Source organism: Paramisgurnus dabryanus, chromosome 17 (assembly GCF_030506205.2).
Source record: "Paramisgurnus dabryanus chromosome 17, PD_genome_1.1, whole genome shotgun sequence".
NCBI classification, from domain to species: Eukaryota; Metazoa; Chordata; class Actinopteri; order Cypriniformes; family Cobitidae; genus Paramisgurnus; species Paramisgurnus dabryanus.
The window spans coordinates 25768421-25788863 of NC_133353.1; the positions used below are offsets into that span (position 1 = coordinate 25768421).

Below are 20443 nucleotides of genomic sequence, written 5' to 3' on the forward strand. Positions count from 1 at the left end.
GCGCACCAATCGTTGCAGTGTGTTGTAGGCTATCGGGGGCGGCCCGTAACTAAGGAGAACTGCATATCTGGCAACCCGTAGCAGCAGTGGACAGCCCTCACGTCGGATTTGACAGCGATATTGCCTTCAGCCAGTGTCTTATAAACATTGGGGAGGACGCAATAACAAACACAGTGAGTAGACAATTTAAAAATTGCACCATTCATTAGATTTATTTTGTACTAGGAAGCATTAAATGGCCGTACTGGTCTCTTTTGTGTCGCGCGCGCGCGCGTGTGTGTGTTGCCTGTGTACGACGGGGCCTGCAGAGGGGGCAGATTACATAGCAACTGTCACAATAATAGTCCGTTTGTTCAGCAGATCTACAGTTTTACACATCACTGCAGATTTGAATACGCTGCTTTTTATAACAAAACGCGAAATTGATATATGCTTCTGTTGGCGTAAAGACAATAAAGTATTAGTGACATACATAGCCTGTGTAAGGGCCTGCGTTTCTACTTTAACCTTAACTCCTATCATACAAATAAGTTAACTGTAATAACATTTATGTATTTAAAACCATAATTTAGAGCAAATAAAAATAACTTGAATTATATTATATTTTTTATATTCCATGATGACTAACTGAATAACGAATGTATGATATAATAATAAAATAATATAAGTATTAATGTAGCCTATTATTATTTGGGGCTGTCAAAAGTTTAATCACGATTAATCACATACAAAATAAAACAGAATAAAAGTTTGTTTGCATAATATATTTGTGTGTATTGTGTGTAATAATTATGTATGTATGTATATATATATATACACACATTTTTATTTTATGTATTTGTATTTATTATATATAATATAAAATATATTCAAATATAAATAAATATAAATATAATCTATTCCATGATGAATAAATAAATAACGAATGTATGAAATAATAATAAAATAATATAAGTATTAATGTTTTATTATTTGGGGCTGTCAAAAGATTAATCACGATTAATCGCAAACAAAATAAAACAAAATAAAAGTTTGTTTTGCATAATATATTTGTGTGTATACACAAATTTTTATTTATGTATTTTTATTTATTATATATAATATAAAATATATTCAAATCTAAATAAATATAAATATATACATGTAACTTTCTTTTAAATACATGTATGCATGTGTGTATTTATATATACAAAATAATTACATACAGTGCACACATATATATTATGCAAAAACAATCTTTTTCGAGATAAATCTTTTGACAGCCCTATTACTATTAATATTTAATTCGTTATTTGTTTATTTATTACATAAATAATAATAATAATAATAGTTATTGTTGTTGTCATTTGTTAAGGTGAAAGTTATTTAACGGTTATTTTTATTTTAGTCATATAAATAGTTATTTTACTTATTATATTCTGATTTACTTATTTGTCATAACCTTTTCTGTCTTTCAAACAATATGAATGTGTTAAGCCAAAAACAAATCACACAAAAATTAATAATATAAAGTTTATAATGGTTTATAATAATAGTAGAGGGTCATATTAGGGTCACCCCCTAATATTTTTATAATAATATTTTTTAAACACATTTATGCATTTAGGAGATGCTTAAAACAATATTGTGATTTAGCTTAGGAACATAATCATATGAGAAGTGCAATACAGATAAACACATTTTAGAGACAATGTCTGTTGAACGAGAGAGAGAGATAGAGAGAGAGAGAAAAGTTTTTTCTTCAACATTTTCATGTCAAGTGTACCGGAAAATATATGTTTTCAGCTGTTTTCAGTTTTGTATAAGCTAAGAGATGCACCAGACCGGACAGTTTAACAAAACAATGTGGTTGGGAATCACTGCTCTGTTGTGTATTTGTGTGACTGTTTGTTCTCTTTACAGGAAATGGCAGTGAATGTATACTCTACGTCAGTAACAATTGAGAACCTGAGCCGACATGACATGTTGGCATGGGTAAACGACTCCCTCCAGCTCACCTACACCAAAATAGAACAGTTATGTTCAGGTGGGTTTAACTTTAACTTAGTCTCTTATTTCACAGACTCTTTCCAGCTGCACTGTTACAACTAACAGTACTATCACGAAATAAGAGATGGAGAAAAGTTGCCCTTCTTTGCCATTGATAGTAACCTGTAACTTTTTTAGTGCAATCAATAAAATAAATCCATGTACACTGTTAACTGACTCAGATCAGGTCATTCACTGATAACATCTTGAGCAAACACAGTATTGGAGTAATAAATGGACTCTTTTGACCAATGTTCTCTTTTGCTGTTTGTCTCCAGGGGCGGCTTATTGTCAGTTCATGGACATGTTGTTCCCAGGTTGTATTCTTTTAAAGAAAGTGAAATTTCAAGCCAAGCTGGAACATGAGTATATACACAACTTCAAAGTACTGCAGGCAGCTTTCAAAAGGATGAATGTTGACAAAGTTAGTGGCTTTTCACACATCAAGTTTAAATACATGTTTCCATTGCCTCTAAAGTAGGTCATCCTTAACAATACAGAAAAAAAAGAATAATATGACCAGGCCCAAATGCAATCTGCAGACTTTCGTCACATTCTGTGCTATTTTTGTGGGAAAAGTTTTAAATATTGCAGAATGGATTTAAAGGTGCAATGTGTAAATTTTAGTAACTACGGTGGCCAACACAGGACAAACATATCATTGTCTGAGACAGCAGAGAGTAGCCAGTCAAGCAATGAGGTTTATACACACTCTGTAGCTCTGTAGTTTGTCCTTTCAGTGCTACTGTAGAAACATGGCGGCACAAAATGGTGACTTCCATGTAAGGGGATCCGCTGTGTTTGTTTATTTGCTTATTATAAACGCCATCCCAGCATCTATGCCTATATTCATGGCGGGAACTAGTTAATCCATACAAGATGATCCATACAAACGTTGGTGAATCTCCAATTCACGTAACCTGGCTTGTGAGAGGAAACCGAGATACCCAGAGTAAACACACCCTTATATATGCTGTTTTAAGAATTGTTGGTGATTTGAGGCCACAAAGGATACATTTTAAAAAGGCCGAATGAAGGACACGAAATGAAGGCTGCCTTCGAAGCATCCTTTGAATGGAGATGTCCTTTGACAATACATGATGACGTGGCTGCTGTGATATGTAGCCTTCCTAGGACACATCCTACATGCAAACTCCACACAGAAAACCTAGCTGGGGCTCAAACCGTAGACCTTCTTGCTGTGGGGCAACAGTGCCACCCCGGGACCAGCGCTGTTTGTAGATAGAATTGGCTCATACTAAGGTAATAAAAACATAACGGTTTATTACGTAAGGTCTTTATACACCACTGAAAACATAGTTATGTATATTATATTACATTTATGTTAAAATATACAAACTGCACCTTTAAATGTGGTAAAATGTATGAAATGAAAATGAATGTACTTTCTTATTGGTGGACTAAAAGCATTATCGAAATATCAAAATATTTAACAAACAAGCGAGATACATTTGTAATGGACAGGCTCGCTGTAAAGTTCTGTTGCCACAGATTTCATATGGGCCTTTATTTGACTAATACAGAAGTGAAGTATCCACTTGTATTACAAGTTTGTAGCTCCAAAATATAAAATTTAGCTCATTTTTAAATCACATACTGTGAACTGCCCCAAAAAATGGTCACAAATGGTCCCTAGCTGTCACTGGGCTGGTACCCTTTCCAAAACTACACCTTTGCACCTAAAGAGTTCATACAGTATTAGTTACTCAGAGGAACATGGTACCAAGGAGTGCATATTAGTTCCTTAAAGGTACATATTGGTACCAAATGTACCTATCTTTACCTAAATGGTACATATTAGGAATTTTTTATAGGGTACTGCCCCAGTTCCATTTTGACCATTTGTCTTGTGCTTTTTTGCTTTCCAGATAATACCCGTGGAAAAGTTAGTGAAAGGAAAATTCCAGGACAACTTTGAATTCATCCAGTGGTTTAAAAAATTCTTCGACGCCAACTATGACGGAAAAGAATATGATCCTGTGCAAGCCAGACAGGGGCAGGATGTGGCACCTCCACCAAACCCAGGTGAACACTTTTCCCACAAACCCAAGAGAACTGGTCTCTCAGGTAACATCAATATTCTGTCACACCTTTGCTGCATTGACTGCTGAGCTTCTGCTGATGGAAAGCGTGCTCTGCAAAGCAGCTGGTTGTGCACGGTCTTCTGAATGATTAATGTCTGAGCTTTCATTGATGAGAAAACAGTGAACAATCAATATTACAAACAAAGGCATTTTGTGGTCGCACGAACAGATCTGTGTTACTGTGTAAATTTTTAAATACTGCTTTCCTGACATCAGTACTAACAGTTTTCTAAAATCAGTTCTTGAACTTGAATTTTGCTTAGGGCTGGGTGATATATTGAATATTCATGATGATTAATGTGCTTTTCACTTGGCTGATGAAGTGTGTCAGACTTGGCTTGCAAAAAGTATGAGGGCATTAGGACAGAGATATTTTAATAGCGTCTCTAAGTTTAACTTTAGTAGCAAAAACAATGTAGATAAGTTGATTCACTTCCGTAAATCAGATTAAACCAGTGGTTTAAACATATTAAACAATACAGTGTAGTGTTGTTGGTTAGTTGCCTTGTTTTTCTGATTTTTACACAGAATATATGTTAAATTAATGTATTTTATAAAATGACATAAAACTTTGAGAACCACTGGTTTAAATTGTCTCTATAATCTATCTATTCAAAACCCGGGTTCTGAGTCTCAGTCGGACATTCCAAATAGTTTAAATCAAATTAGTAACTTTTTTTGGGGAGGGGGGTTGACGAAAATGAATTATTGAGCATGTACTTGAATAAACAGTGTTTAAAATTTCCAACTCACAAAAGTATATGAATAATAATGTTTAGTATTTTGAACGTCAAGGTCTGTTTTTGCAGGAAAAATTAGTTTCCTGGCTTTCGTCATTTCGCCACTTCCGTAAACAGGAAGAATATTTTGCATCTAATATGTCTCATGTGTATGCTGCTGTAGATGGTAAAGAGAATGAAATTTAAATTTGTCATCTAGATGGCACTGTTTAATTAGTAAAGTTAAACCGACGATTATTGTAATATTATGTAAGGATGTCTATTTACAGGGTTCCCACAGGTCCTTGAAATCCTTGAAAGTTTGGGTATCTGGGGGAAAAAAATCAAGGCCCTGGGAAGTTTTTGAAAATATACATACATAGATACAGGTCATTGAAAGTGCATGAATCTATTTAATGCAAGAAGTTTTCTGGTAAAAAATCCATATCATTTCCTGTGTAGTGTAGGATAATATCATAAAATTTCTAGCCTTTTAATCACACGTGCTAAACTGTTCGCTTTAAATGCTTATATCTTCCGTATGCGAATGTTGATTCATATACCAAAATGCTTTTTTGCATAGTTGTGTTTGAAACATGAAAACGTCTCGGGTTACGTATGTAACTGTTGTTCCCTGAGAAGGGAACGAGACGCAGCGTCTCCCTTGCCATACTTCCTGCGTCCCTGTATCCCCGTCTTTTGCAATATGTCAGATAGTGATATACTTCCTGGCTTCCGCGTCACCATGTCTTTGTCGTTAAGCCTCACCATTGGTTGAATTTGATATAAACATTCAGACGCACTTACCACTGGAGGCGTCCCCAAAGTGTCACTGCAGTGACGCAGTGCGAGTTCCCTTGAAAGGCAACTGTAACAATGTATCTTAATAGGTAACACGATGTAACCTTGCTCTTACTTGAAATGTGTGCCCACATTTAGTCCTTGAATTTGAGGGTATTGGACCTGAAAAGTCCTTGAAAGGTCCTTGAATTGGAAGTTAACTAAGGTGTGGGAACCCAGAATATATTACGTCTTTACCTCTAGAATCATCTGTTGTTAAAAAATTTAAGCTCTTAGTGCGCCTGAAAGCCCCCAGTGAAAAAGGGAATGCAACAGAGCCCGTGCTAAAACAAGAGTTAATATCAGCACGGTTTTTTAACATCTTTAGGGATTAAATACCGGTGCAGTGATCACTTATTCCTCTGAACAGTTAAGACATCACATCCCCATGATTTATATTAAAAGATTTGCATTTTTATTTAGTCAGAACGAATGCGGCAGATATATTACTCTATAAACATTTTTGGATATATGACTTTTAGGATGTACGTCATGTCGATGTATAATAACAGATGCGCTTTAATGCAGTAACCACAGATTTTACATTTCAGATTTTTCACCCATGCAGAGTAGCAGGGCAAAGCATGATGCACATACAGAAAATTACTCCACAAATGCAATGTTATGTTTCAAACAGAGATGGCAATAGAGAGGCAAAAGTTACGGATTGCAGCTTTAAAGGGATAGTTCACCCAAAAATGAAAATAATGTAATTAATGAGTCACCCTCATGTCGCTCCAAACTTGGAAGACAACCATTTATCTTTGGAACACAGGTAATAAAAACATCATCAAAATATTTCATGTGACATCAGTGGGTCAGTTAGAATGTGTTGAAGCAACGAAAATACATTTTGGTCCAAACATAACAAAAATTACAACTTTTAGCATTGTCTTCCGGTTCTGTTGTGAGTGGCGTGCATAAGACTGAAGTCACGTGACTGCAGTGACGTGGCTGACGTGTTATCTGGTGCGCCCCAGCTCTTTTTTTGTGCGCCCGAGCTTCGTTTAATGTCTGAGGGAGACGCACACTGAAAGTATGAAAAATAAAACTTCACAAACATGTCTGAGGATAACATGTCAGCCGCGTCACTGCAGTCACACGGGCACAACAGAACTGGAAGAGAAAACAATGCTGAAAAAAGTTGCAATTTTTATATTTTTGAACGGAGGTTTTCCTAGTTTGGAACGACATGAGGGTGAGTCATTAATGACATTATTTTCATCTCTTGAATGTGTATTTTCATAGATGCATAAAAAATTATTGTTAAATAATGAACCGTGGAAACATTCCTTGATTATTAAAGTATTTAACTTAACTTTTAGTGTATTTTATTTACATTTTTTAACACATTTAGCCGCAAATTTCCAACAAGCTGATAAAATATACAGATATGCTTTGAGTTATATCACCCAGCCATAATGCTCCTCAGCGTTCTCTCATGTGCTGTTTGCGAGGTTCATTGCTTGCTTAGTGCTTTTTTTGGTCAGTCCTATTCATCCCTATAAAGACCTTTAAATTCCTTATTTGTCATTGTAAATATTGTATATATATATCCAGACAGTCTTTTTTTACCAGCCAAGAAACCGAAACAGAACATAGTCCATAGAGAGGTATAACAGTGTTGTCTCAATTTGGCTTTTGTGATGTCATTGGGCTGGATTGGGAAGTGACCTCCTTTTAGTCTGTAGTAACATTCCGTCACACTTCCCTGACTTTGGTTAAACCTGCCAAACATAAAGCGGATAACAAGCTTTTGAAGCGGTTAATATTTGATCCCACACAGGCTTAACCAAAGTAATGGGGGTATCAAACCACCCATGCAGGAGCTTGTTAAAGGCTGACTTTTTTAATGCTTTAGGCTGGAGTTTTAGTTCAGTGAATTATAAAGATGCTGATCTGAGATCAGAAATCTGCAGCTGAAATTGCATGGATTGATTTGTACCATATGATCTTTTGCCAAGCACCACTTTTTTGAGAGTAGTTAAAAACAAGAAATTTCCAATTTCAGGGCCTCAGAGAACATCGCCAACAGTACCCAAAAACATGCCCATTCCACAGAGGGTGATCACCACCATAAGGAAGAACCCTACACATGCCAGAAATGGGGGCAGTGATGCTGAAATCATGGAGCTTAATCAACAGGTAGAGTCCCTGGGAGGGTAAGAAACCTTACCTTCCTTGGAATAACTTGATGGGAATGGGAGTTGGGGATTATTTGAGATACACACATGCATTGAGAAAAATGAAGGTAGATTTATACTGTATACCAAATAAAAACTGTATTTAGTGATCATGTTTAATTTTATTTTATTACCTTGTGTTCTTTTTGCCTTTGCTTTTTAAAGTTGATGGAGCTGAAGTTGACCGTAGATGGTCTGGAGAAGGAGAGAGATTTTTACTTCAGCAAACTTCGAGACATTGAACTGATCTGCCAAGAAAACGAGACTGAAAACAACCCAATTATCTCTAAGATAGTGGACATTTTGTATGCCACAGAGGTACAGTACTGTCAACCCACAGCTTTATCCATAATAACATGTCCTGTAAACTCGGTCCAAATTTCTTACAGTTAGCTACCTTGCCGTTTAGTGCTTGTATAGGCTGCAAACTCTTAAACCTCACTATGAGGATGTTTATAATCATAATTTCTTTACATTTGAGTGCTGTCTTTTTCACAAAACTCACGCGATTGTAAGAAAAAAGCATAATCACGTGATGTTTTGAACATAGGGTAGATACAGTATAAATGTATTTTTTATGTAATGCACAAAGACATTCAGTGTTTTTGAAAGGGACACTCCTCTTTTTCCAGCTCCACTAGAGTTAAACATTTGATTTTTACCGCTTTGGAATCCATTCAGCTGATCTCTGGGTCTAGTGCTACCACTTTTAGCATAGCTTAGCACAATCCATTGAATCTAATTAGACTATTAGCATCGCGCTAAAAAATAACTAAAGAGTTTGGACATCTTTCCTATTTAAAACTTGACTATTCTGTAGTTACAGCGTGTATTAAGACCGACATAAAATTAAAAGTTGCGATTTTCTAGGCAGATATGGCTAGGAACTATACTCTCATTCTGGCATAATAATCCAGGACTTTGCTGCTGTAAAATGGCTGCAGCAGGCGTAGTGATAATACAGTACGCACTGCCCGAAAATAGTCCCCGCTATTGAAAGTTACTAAGCGGACTATTTTCAGCTCAAGCAAAGTTCTTGATTATTACTCCAGTTTGAGAGTATGGTTCTCAACCATATCTGCCTAGAAAATCGCAACTTTTAATTTTCTGTCGGTCTATTTTATTTTTTAGCGCGATGCTAATGGTCTAATCAGATTCAATGGATTATGCTAAGTGAAAAGGAGGTTTAAGAGGGATGTTAGGTGGCTGGCTTGAGACCAGTGGCGGTGTCGGTAAGAACAATCCAGTCCAGTCGCTTTAATTGCAGAGTGTTTTATTTATTAGGGAAGTACTTGTATGTATGTGTGTGTGTGTGGTTTCTAGGAGACAAAGGATATAGAATACAATTAATTACATAAGGCCACAATACAACTGAAGGAAATCAAACATATGTACAAGAACTCAGAATTCAGAAATTAGCTACAAACAAAGTCAATACAGAAATATTGTCAGCCCCATAATTAACCTATAAATACTCAAATGCATAATCTTACAATTACAACAGAAAGTCACATGAATAAACCAAATTAAACCGTTTAATCTACATTTAAACAGACAAACTGAAAGTAATGAAAGATTAATGCTCACTTTCTCATAATTAACTTAACATAGGAAACTTACATAACTCAATAACGCACGCAAGGCACACAATCTTTCAGCAGCACCACACAAAAATCCTCCATGTAGCATGAACGAAGGGCAGGGGCTGTGCACAGGTGCTGTCTGATAAAGCCTGTGGCTGATTGAGGCCAATTAATTACAGGTGTGGTGAGCTGCATGGGGAACTGAAAAGCAAAGTGGGCGTGGCAATTGGACAGAGGAGAAACTTCCAAACAGCCGCCCCCAAATTTTCCTTGCAAATTTGCTAGAGTGGAGAGTCATGGGGGTTCAGGTAGGGCAGGGAGTGGGATGAGGCGGGCAACGGGTCTTGTGTACTGTTTGTCCCCCACCTGGACATCTGCAACTCTTTGCTTTTTAAAGTTGATGGAGCTGAAGTTGACCGTAGATGGTCTGGAGAAGGAGAGAGATTTTTACTTCAGCAAACTTCGAGACATTGAACTGATCTGCCAAGAAAACGAGACTGAAAACAACCCAATTATCTCTAAGATAGTGGACATTTTGTATGCCACAGAGGTACAGTACTGTCAACCCACAGCTTTATCCATAATAACATGTCCTGTAAACTCTGTCCAAATTTCTTACAGTTAGCTACCTATACAGACAATTGGTCGTCTACAACGGCCATCTTTACCAAGATGAAGGGAAATCACTTTACCTACTGGCCAGAGAGATCGGGGGAGCTGATGGTCAAGGATGAGAACAACAGTATTTATTTGAAGGTTAGGATTATCAGTGTACCACTTCTGTCTAGACTGGAGAGAAGGCAGATAATTTCTAATGAAGTGGGACCAAAAGTGATCAGAAAGAATTGGACTATGACGCCATTGACGGCGACTGCTTAGCTCAGAGTCAGGATACGTTACTAAGGGGAGGGAAGAGTCATGCCGCCCCATGAGCAACAGGTTAGGAGTCACCGGATCAGGATCTGCAATGTCAGAAGAGACATAACCAAGGGGCTTTGAATTGAGGATACCTTCAATTTCAATCATCACAGTGCGCATCACCTCTTTAGTGACTGCTTGGGCACCTAGGGTGGTTTGAACTTGAATGAGATCCTCTGTTTAGCCAGGACTGTCTGGAGGTCAGAGGTCAGGGATTGGTAGACTTCCTGTAGCTCTCTGTTGCCCCCGATAAAGTTGGTACCCCTGTCGGAGAGCAGCTCAAAAGGTTTGCCTCTGCGCGCTATAAAGCGCCTTAGTGCCATTAAAAAGGAATCTGCATTCATGTGACTAAGTAGATCTAGATGTACACACCTAGTTGTCAGGCATTTAAAGATAATTCCCCACCTTTTCTCACTCCGTCGTCCAACTTTCACAGTGTAGGGCCCAAAACAATCTATCCCGGTGGAATAAAAGGGAGGTTTACAGAGGCGTAGGCGAGCAGGAGGAAGATTGGCCATTTGGGGAATAAGGGGTTTGGCACGGGACTGCTGGCACTTAGTACACCTGTGCTGATATTTCCTGACAGCCTCACGACCCCTCAGGATCCAGAATTTCCTTCTTAGCTCAGCGAATAGCCTCTCTGGCCCAGGATGATGTAGGTGGTCATCACAATCTTTAATTATAAGTTTTGTAATTGGATGGGCAGGGTCTAGGACAACTGGATGTATAACATTAGGGGGTAGGTCATTGCTTTGTCGTAACCTTCCGCCTACTCGAATGAGACCTGACATTGAATCCATTTCTGGAGCAAGAGAGAGAAGACGACTGGAATGTGGAAGGGGTTTGTGAGACTGAAGACATGCTAGATCATTTTCAAAGGAATCCAGCTGGGCCTGTCTTAGGATGGCAATCTCTGCATCGAGGTAGGTTGCTGCCGATGGTGTTGCAGGAGGCTCGGTCAACCCATGATAGGAGGCAGCGGTAGAGTCAAGGAGATCCTGAAAGGTGGTGAATTGGGTAGGGTCAGAGATGGAGGGCTTTTGGTTAAGAAATACGGCACCACAGAAACTGGGCTTACGTAACTCTACGGGATCTTCAGCTTGATCTATTGTGGGGTTAGTTGGCCACAGGTCAGGGGGTTGCAAGAGAAAGGCAGGTCCTTGGTTCCTCCTGCAAGGCTCACTTAGATCAAATAGCTGCTTTCCTCTAGTCAGATCATCAGCTGGGTTGTTTGGGGAATCCACATAGTGCCATTCCTGGCCGCTGATGGCAATCTTGTGCTGCCTGAAACGAAGGAGAACTCCAAGGAGGGAAGGCCCAAGGGTTGGACCAGGAAGCAATTGTAAATTCAGACATTGATTCTGATAGGAGAAAGAACAATCAAATACAATGCAGTCCTTTCCATTATGACGCACAATGTGATGAGGTATATACCAAGACTCTGGGGCATCTGCTGCTTCAGAGAGAGTCAACTTCTTGACATACCCAGCATCAACTAGCCTTTGGATCTCTCTGGTATAGGTTTCCGCCTGTGAGGGATTTTGGAGCAGTCTCCTCTCACAGCTGCGAAGACGGGACATAACTGCTTCCTTAGGGGCCTTTAAGGGGGGCCAGGGATCGGCTCGGAGGAGAGGTGTGGCATACCTTAGGACGTCATCAACAGGAATTCGAATGGTTTGAGTCTCCAGCTGGTGAAGTGCATCTCTGTCCGGTTTAGAACGGACAACCAATTTTGTGTTCCTCAGAGGTACTGTGTCCAGCTGCCACAGTTTTTGCACATTGTGGTGAATGTCATCAGGTGGACATTTAAAGGAGATATAGTGACACTTTGTGGAGGGAGAGCTAACAATATCTCTAGCAGGACCCTGTAACGTCCAGCCGAGACGGGTTTTGATAGCTGCTGGGGCTCCGGGGGGGCCTAACCTTACAGGCAGTGTTGGAGTGATCAGGTGGGTATGATCAGTCCCTATGAGTAGGAGGGGTCTTATATTATCATGCTGCTTCAAGGGAATCTGCCTGAGATGAGGGTAGCGCCGCTGGAGGGATTTCACAGGATGAGAATGTTCAGATAAGGAAAGCTGATCTGCAGTGAAAGCATGCCTGATGGCATAGGTTTTCTTTGGATGGGCCTTTGGAATGAGGGTGAAGGACACAGTGGCACCGTTTAGAGTCTGGACATCCTGTCTCACTGTCCTCAGCTTCAGGCTCTCAGACTCTCCTATCAACTGAAGTTTCTGGGCTGCAGGATGCAGAAGGATCGTATGTTCTGATCCATCATCTAATATGGCATATGTGTCTAAGGACTTGTTTCCATTACGTAGGGTCACTTGAACTACCTTTAGCAGCACTTTATTGCAATCACTAGGATGGTCTAGGTATAAATTCTGCACTTGCCTCTGATTAATGTTGCATAGGACCTGCAGATGTTTCCCATTACATTGGTTGCAGCGTCCCTTCAGATCACACTGGTTTGCAAAGTGGTCTCGTGCACACTGCCAGCATCGTTTCTGTCCTGTGATCCAACTAGCTCTCTGATCTTCAGTGAGCTTGAGGAAGTCATCACATTTACTGACGTGATGTTCAGGTGAGTTACAGTAAGCACACAATGGACAACGTGTGGATGTGGCGTTGAGGGGAAGCTGACTGATCCTAGGAGGAGCTATCTGGACTTTAGGGAAGGCCACTTGGGAAGTCTTGCTACCATGGAGTATAGCTGTAGCTCTGAATGGGTGAGAGGGTGGTGGCCTTGGTCGGACAGGTTGAAGGGTTCTCTCCCTTCTGGGCTGGCAACGGGTTTCCTGTTGCAACCAGGAGGAAAAATCTAGGAAGTTATAGCATAGGGGACCTGGTCTACTCAAACTGATGCTTCTCTAAAACGGACAAAAGTGCTCACTGGGTAGTTTCTCTAGTAGGCGTTCGACATGTGAGCCACAGGTAAGCTCAGAGTGACCTTCGGGACCCATGGACTGGAGGAGACCCACTAAGGCTTGTACTCTAAGGGAAAACTGATCTAAGCCTCTACCATCACCTATACGGATAGCAGGCATCTCCATTATAGCCCGGAGCTCTCTAAGAGCAAGCTGTCTGGGTTGGCCATAACGCTCATCTAGGGCCCGCATAGCTTGAGTGTAAGGATCTTGAGCATAAACATAAGCTAAGGCAAGCCGCTTTGCCTGATCTACCTTTAAGTGATCCAGTAAGATGTGATATTTATACTGCTCTGACTCTCCTGGGTCTAACAGGTTGGATAGGGCCATATTTAACATCATATATTGGCTTTCATCTTCTCTAGTAAGATCAGGGAATGAGGGACCTTCTATCTTACTATATGGGTGCAGTCGGCCTAAAGGGGGGGCTAAATGGCTTGGTGAGGCGGAGAAGTATGATGGTGAGGTTGCACATTTCGGGGCTGGTACGCTGGCTGGGCAGAGTGGGCCATAGCTCTATGCTGAATTTGAGATGACGACATGTAGGCTGGGAGCAAAGGGTTACGCGAGACTGGGACTTGACCCGTGACAGGGAACTGACTATTGTCAGAAGGAATTGTGTGCTGCCAGTACTGAACTAAGGGCTGACTGGCAGGGGCATGGCTTATAGGAGGTGGATAAGGAAGCTGCTGCCGAGGTGGAGCAGGAAAGGGCTTAGTGTCACGAGTGGTAGCCTGGGGTGGCATTGCAGCATGCTGGGCTTGTGATGCTACTAACGGAGGGCCAAAGGTTTCAGGGAATGGTACTGAACGAGACAGCAAAGAGTGGCCTTGGTCTAGCATGCAGCGGTGGATTAGTCTACCTTGATTCTTTACTTCTTCTAGTAACTGCTGTAAGAGCTCAGTTTGACGGTCAGGAATTGGGGCTACATGAGGGACATGTGGGTACTCCTGGGCTATGGCTCTTCCAGAAGGGACAGGTGAGCGAGGGTTCATTGCTGGCTCTGCCAGTGGTTCCGGCTCTTCCTCTTCATCCTCCTCACTGGATAGTTGAGGTGGCTCTTGGTCCTCCTCAGACTCGGACTGTGATTGATACTGAGGTCCAACACCACAAATGTGTGCAGAGTGAAGCGGTGGTGGGTATGGTAATTCAGTAGTATGTTGTGGCCGCTGATCATATTCCATGACGTAGTCATTATAGCGTGCAGGACGCGAGGCTTGGCGGTGAGGACGCTGAAATAACGAAGGCAGGGAGTGACTGGACATTTCCACTGGTCGTCAATGGATCCGCCTCGAAGGACCATGAAAAGGAGGTTTAAGAGGGATGTTAGGTGGCTGGCTTGAGACCAGTGGCGGTGTCGGTTAGGGCTGGGCAAAAAAAAAATCGATTTTTCGATTAATCGTTTTTTAAAACGTGGTCGATTCAGAATCGATTCTCAGAGAGCAGAATCGATTTTTTTTCCCCATATTTTTTTGTGCAAACATTGAACGTAAGATTAACGTTAATCAAATTACTAGTCTTCTTCACTAGATGTCACCCTCTTTTTTGCCTTGCGCGGTGTTTCCAAGGAGCCTGTCATTCTTTCATTTAGTGCTTAAAATGGGGTTCATCGAAGTTGATGCTACCCTTCACATAAAAAGTAAGAGGTATAGAAGCATTTTTGATTTTGCAAGCAAGAGACAAGGTTAGTGTTGTGGCTTTTAATTTCTTTTTATTAATTACCCACTTGTAAACTTATGTTCACTGTTATTTTTTATTAATATAGTATTTGTATTAAATCTGTATTCATTAAGTTGAATCAAGAATCGAGTATAAAAACCAACCCGAGAATCGGAATCGAATCGATTTGATAGCTTGTGAATCGAAATTGAATCGATCTGGAACATCTGAATCGATACCCAGCCCTAGTGTCGGTAAGAACAATCCAGTCCAGTCGCTTTAATTGCAGTGTGTTTTATTTATTAGGGAAGTACTTGTATGTATGTGTGTGTGTGTGGTTTCTAGGAGACAAAGGATATAGAATACAATTAATTACATAAGGCCACAATACAACTGGAAATCAAACATATGTACAAGAACTCAGAATTCAGAAATTAGCTACAAACAAAGTCAATACAGAAATATTGTCAGCCCCATAATTAACCTATAAATACTCAAATGCATAATCTTACAATTACAACAGAAAGTCACATGAATAAACCAAATTAAACCGTTTAATCTACATTTAAACAGACAAACTGAAAGTAATGAAAGATTAATGCTCACTTTCTCATAATTAACTTAACATAGGAAACTTACATAACTCAATAACGCACGCAAGGCACACAATCTTTCAGCAGCACCACACAAAAATCCTCCATGTAGCATGAACGAAGGGCAGGGGCTGTGCACAGGTGCTGTCTGATAAAGCCTGTGGCTGATTGAGGCCAATTAATTACAGGTGTGGTGAGCTGCATGGGGAACTGAAAAGCAAAGTGGGCCTGGCAATTGGACAGAGGAGAAACTTCCAAACACTAAGCTATGCTAAAAGTGGTACCGCCAGACCCAGAGATCAGCTGAATGAATTCCAAAAAGGTAAAAATCAAATGTTTAACTCTAGGGGAGCTGGAAAATTAGCATATTTAAAAAAAGTGTCCCTTTAAAGTGAATAGACAGTAACAATCACTTTTCATACAGGATGGCTTTGCACCGCCAGAAGATGATGAAATAGACGAGCATGCCCACTTGGACCAGGACGAATACTGAACATCCCTATTTATGAGATGACGTTGTGACCCGTCACCATTTTCTCCGCCCACCATCCTGAATGACCCACCGCACGCTGTTAATATCCCCTCAATTCCTGTCAACTCCATGGGCTCACCATACAATATATACTCCACATTTGTCTCCTACCACGCCGGTTTATACACTACATCTGTATCATCAAACATTGCCACCCTTATCCAGACAGTAGCACCAACACCACACACCTTTCCCAGCACAAGAATGAATAAAAGTAAAGGTACAGTATCAAAGAGTGGGTAGCAAAACGGACTAAAAAATGTAAATATTGTGATGGGAAAGACATTTTTGAAGAAAAAAAGAAAATGAAGATACTCTTTGCCCGGAATGCAGTGATTTGTTGTCCGCACTTATTTTGGGGGGTCTGTCTTGGCTTCATACTGTATGGATTGGTCCTTTTTACATCCATCTGTGTATACCAGCCTCAAAATGCCTTTCTCACTGGCTAATCACTTTAAATTGTTAAAATGTCCATTAGGAAAATTCCCAATAATATCAAGGCAAGCTTATGGATATTTTATAGCTGCAACTGATGTCCAGGTTAACTAGCAAAAGATTAATGGTAGAAATAGCAGATTTGCGTTAAGGCATGAATGTGTCAAGTCCTGTCAAGAACACGTCCTGGTCAGATTGCTCAAATACAGGGTCTAATTTTGATTTTGGGTTGAAATACGATCTGGACATGTTTTTGAGATTAGGCTTGCTTTATTAATCTGCTTCATTCTGAGCTGTAAAGACATTTATACTAAATGTTGACAGGCCAGTGACAGAGGTACAATAATTGAGTACTAAAGGGAAAATGTGTGTAATCGTAAGTGCACAACATTTAAAATGTGTTTAAATGACTACAGTAACGTTAAAAACGGCACAGGTTGTTTTGCTTATACCCAGGGAGCATGTGAATGTTATACATTGACAGTTTATTATGAGTGATTGTTTGTAAATCACCTTTTTTCTCCTGTTAACAGTTCTGACATGCTTGATTGTGACATCATTATGACACCTCATTTGTCATAGACTGATTATTAATAGAAACTCACCACATGGATGGCAAGTATATATAAGACCATTGAGCATGAGGAACAATGCTTATTGTTATCATGGTACATTTTATTTTAGTGGCAATCACACAAGTGATACTACTGAATAGATGATGTCATACTGAACTGACATTTGCTGCTAGTGTTGCTGCATTAATGCGTTTTATTTTGTATTTATTTCGCTCAGCTATTGAATAGCATATATGGGCCGCGCATTCTTAACTAAATCAAATCAGATTTGTAAAAGGCCCTGATCAAACTAAACAGAGATGCTAGATGCCAGAATTGTTGGTTTGTTTTAACTTTACAGGGTGAATCTGCTTTTCTCTGCATAACAGATCCAAGTCATCTTGTATTGTCTCAATATGGCCATAGCTGTGTTTGCATAAATTGTTTTGAGTAAATAAACATTTGTGAAAAATTGGTTGTCAATTTGTTTTCTTATAATGCATGCATGCATATCAAAAGTGTTGGAAAAAATGTGATGCATAAGACAAGCAGTGTCTGTAACACATCTCAAAAAGGCAAAGCTTTGTATTTACTGTACATTTACATTAGATAAAAATAGGCATTATTTTATCCAGATTTCTTGTTCTTTTTAATTTGACATTATTTAATTTCCCTACAGGTCTGCTAAAGCATTTTTAAATCAGAAATCTGGTAAATATTCTGATACTTTCTGGGTAAATCTCACAAAGATAAAAAACAATTTAGAGATATTTGATACAAGCAATATTTACAGACTTAATCACTGAATCCAGCAAGGTAGGAAGGAAATAGACTGGGTCACCAAGAGTACAAAGACACCAACCATCTGCTGCTATACCTACCCGTATAATTACCCAAATAAGATCAGCCCAGAGGGCACAGAAACAAAAGCAGTAGAGGAGGACCTCACAGGTGACAACTGTAAGAAAACACTTATGGTGTGATACAGCATATCAGATGCAGCAGCTGGCTGATGGGGACAACCCTGCGCAGTTGGTATTTGCGTGACGGACAAACCAACACCTGTCAAACATTTAAAATTACATAGGTTATTTCAGTGGTGTAGTCTAGATTTTTGTAGTGAGTATACGCTGCTTTTTCCCCTCTCACCCTTATGCTCACTCGTCCCAGCGCAACGCACCACCACACTCACAGATGCATACAGTATGGATCTTCATGTAACAGAGCATTCTGAAAGTGTACTCATAAACACATAAACTGAATGTGTTATCAACATGTCAATTTATTATAAGAAAAAAAAAAGAGTTTAACAGCCAATGGGTTTACAGCTGGGGAAACTGGACTGATGTTTAGACTGGTTTAGTGTTAATCAACATCTAACTAGACACCAAAACCAAGTGAAGAAAATGATATTTAATTTGCAAGTCTGAACTGAACATCAACGCAGACATGAATTTCCTCACAGAAGTTTAAGATCATATACATCCTGAACGTAGATATATAAATGAACACAGAGTAGGGAAGTTTAACACGTGTTAAGCACAACTTAGCATGCTGAAACCATCAGGACATAAACGGGCTTATTTTATTGCACTTGAAACCTTACCTCCAGATAAAGTATTAAACTGGACTGATGATTTAAATGTTGTTTACTCACATGTGCGTTGTTAACTCTCCGGATAACTCTCGTTCACTTCTCCACGGACTGTTTGTTTACAGTGTCGCGTGAGCAGCTACACTGTGTCGCGTGAGCAGCTACACTGTAGGTTCGACTTCATTTGGCACTAAGCAGGCCTCTTGGTGATGTCAAAGTACCGCGAGAGCGATTCAAAGCAGATTTCTCCATGTGATAACTGGAATAGCTCTCGCGCTACTTTGTTGTAACTCGCTTGTGGGTTCTTGTGGCGCCACAACAGTCTGCGCCCCAGTCACTCTAGCGCCGCTAGTAATTTGATTTCATACGCCGATCGGATCGCGCAGTTCGGCAGGAAGTCATCAAATATATAGCTTATGTATATCCATTTAAACCCGCTAAAGTAGCAAGTGCATGAAAATGGTTAGTGCTTCACATCTAAATTATGACTAAAAGTTTGAAATGACCATGCTGTTACGCATCCTCACGCTATTTTTAGTGGGTAGACGGAAATCCTTGGCAATTTCTAGTGGGTATACGACGTAGACCAGTGTTTCTCAACCCTGGTCCTCAAGGACCCCCTTCCAGAAAGTTTTAGATGTCTCCTAATTTAAAACACCTGAACTGACTCATCAGACTCATCAGAATGTCTCCCTAACAAGCTAATAATTTAAATCAGGTGTGTTAAATAAGGAGACATCTAAAACATTCTGGAAGGGGGTCCTTGAGGACCAGGGTTGAGAAACAGTGACGTAGACTACACCACTGGGTTATTTGAAATTCCCTGTGCAAAATTAGCGCCCTGTGAGAACAATAGGCTTGTTTGACTTCATGCGGCGCCGCAAGAACTGACAGCAGGTTGACGTCAAAGTTCCGCGAGAGCGAGTTAAAGCAAACTCCTCTGTATGATTTAGCGAATCGCTCTCGCGGTACTTTGACGTCATACGGCTGTCGATTCTTGCATCCAGGCATGAAGTCGAACAAGTCTATCAACGTACTGCAAGAGCGCTTTGAAAGCTGTGCTCTCGCGGTACTTTGATGTCATAGGCCGATCGGGCTTGCGCAGCCTTGTGAGAAATACGACACAACTAATTAGTTCAGACGCGCTTACGTGCTTTACGTGACGTTAAAGTTTGTGACTGTTTTTAATTGTTATTTTGAGAGGCTAAATTACTATACACATACTATAAAATGGTGAGTGTAAGTTATAAACATGAAACGTAAATGTCACTATCTCGTATGCTAATTAAGTTAGTTGCAGATGCTTGATGCCAGAGAAACAGTAACGTTATGGTTTACTTTTAGCCATCCCACCCTCAAAATCGTAGTATTTTATTAAATATAGCTTATTTTATTTAAGTCCTAAGGCAAATTTCACATTTACATATCAACTGTGTCTCCACATTTATTTTTCGCACATAAAAGGTTCGTCCACTGGGTCGAGAAAAGTTGAAAGTCAAACGTCTGAGAGGAAACGCTATCGGACTCAACCTGGTCGCAGTGCGAGATATGTTAACGTGAGTAAAAAGCCTTGTTAAAACCTCAAACGTATGTCAGCGACTGCTGTCTTTATATTTGTGTATTTTAGGGACCCGCCAAAAGCTATGGTTAACAACACTGATAGCAAAGCTGATCCTTTCCAACGATCTAAACAAAGATTCAGACCTTTCAACTACGCGCTTCAGATCTGCTGCCGGAAGGAGTCAAGGTTTGACTCATTGTTGCAGTCTTAAA

At 39.9% G+C, this 20443-nt stretch overlaps 1 protein-coding gene and 1 long non-coding RNA gene across 4 annotated transcripts; both read left to right on the forward strand.

The window, feature by feature from the left end:
- Positions 1–37: 37 nt before the first annotated feature.
- mapre3a (microtubule-associated protein, RP/EB family, member 3a) lies at positions 38–17532 on the forward strand. Of its 3 annotated transcripts, XM_065288488.2 has the most exons (7): positions 38–173; positions 1903–2026; positions 2307–2452; positions 3918–4116; positions 7704–7837; positions 8041–8193; positions 15980–17532. In XM_065288488.2, the coding sequence occupies exons 2-7, from the start codon at positions 1906–1908 to the stop codon at positions 16046–16048; spliced, it is 822 nt and encodes a 273-aa protein (XP_065144560.1). In that variant the 5' UTR covers positions 38–173; positions 1903–1905; the 3' UTR covers positions 16049–17532. The 3 variants fall into 3 exon arrangements, with proteins under 3 accessions (XP_065144560.1, XP_073668414.1, XP_073668415.1); XM_073812313.1 differs by lacking the exon at positions 15980–17532 and having other exon boundaries at positions 3918–4074; positions 8041–8512; XM_073812314.1 differs by lacking the exon at positions 15980–17532 and having other exon boundaries at positions 86–173; positions 8041–8531.
- A 2236-nt stretch (positions 17533–19768) lies between these two features.
- Positions 19769–20417, forward strand: LOC141280933 (uncharacterized). The gene is made up of 3 exons (XR_012335274.1): positions 19769–19903; positions 20135–20226; positions 20298–20417. It is a non-coding gene; the product is annotated as an uncharacterized lncRNA (long non-coding RNA).
- Positions 20418–20443: the final 26 nt, after the last annotated feature.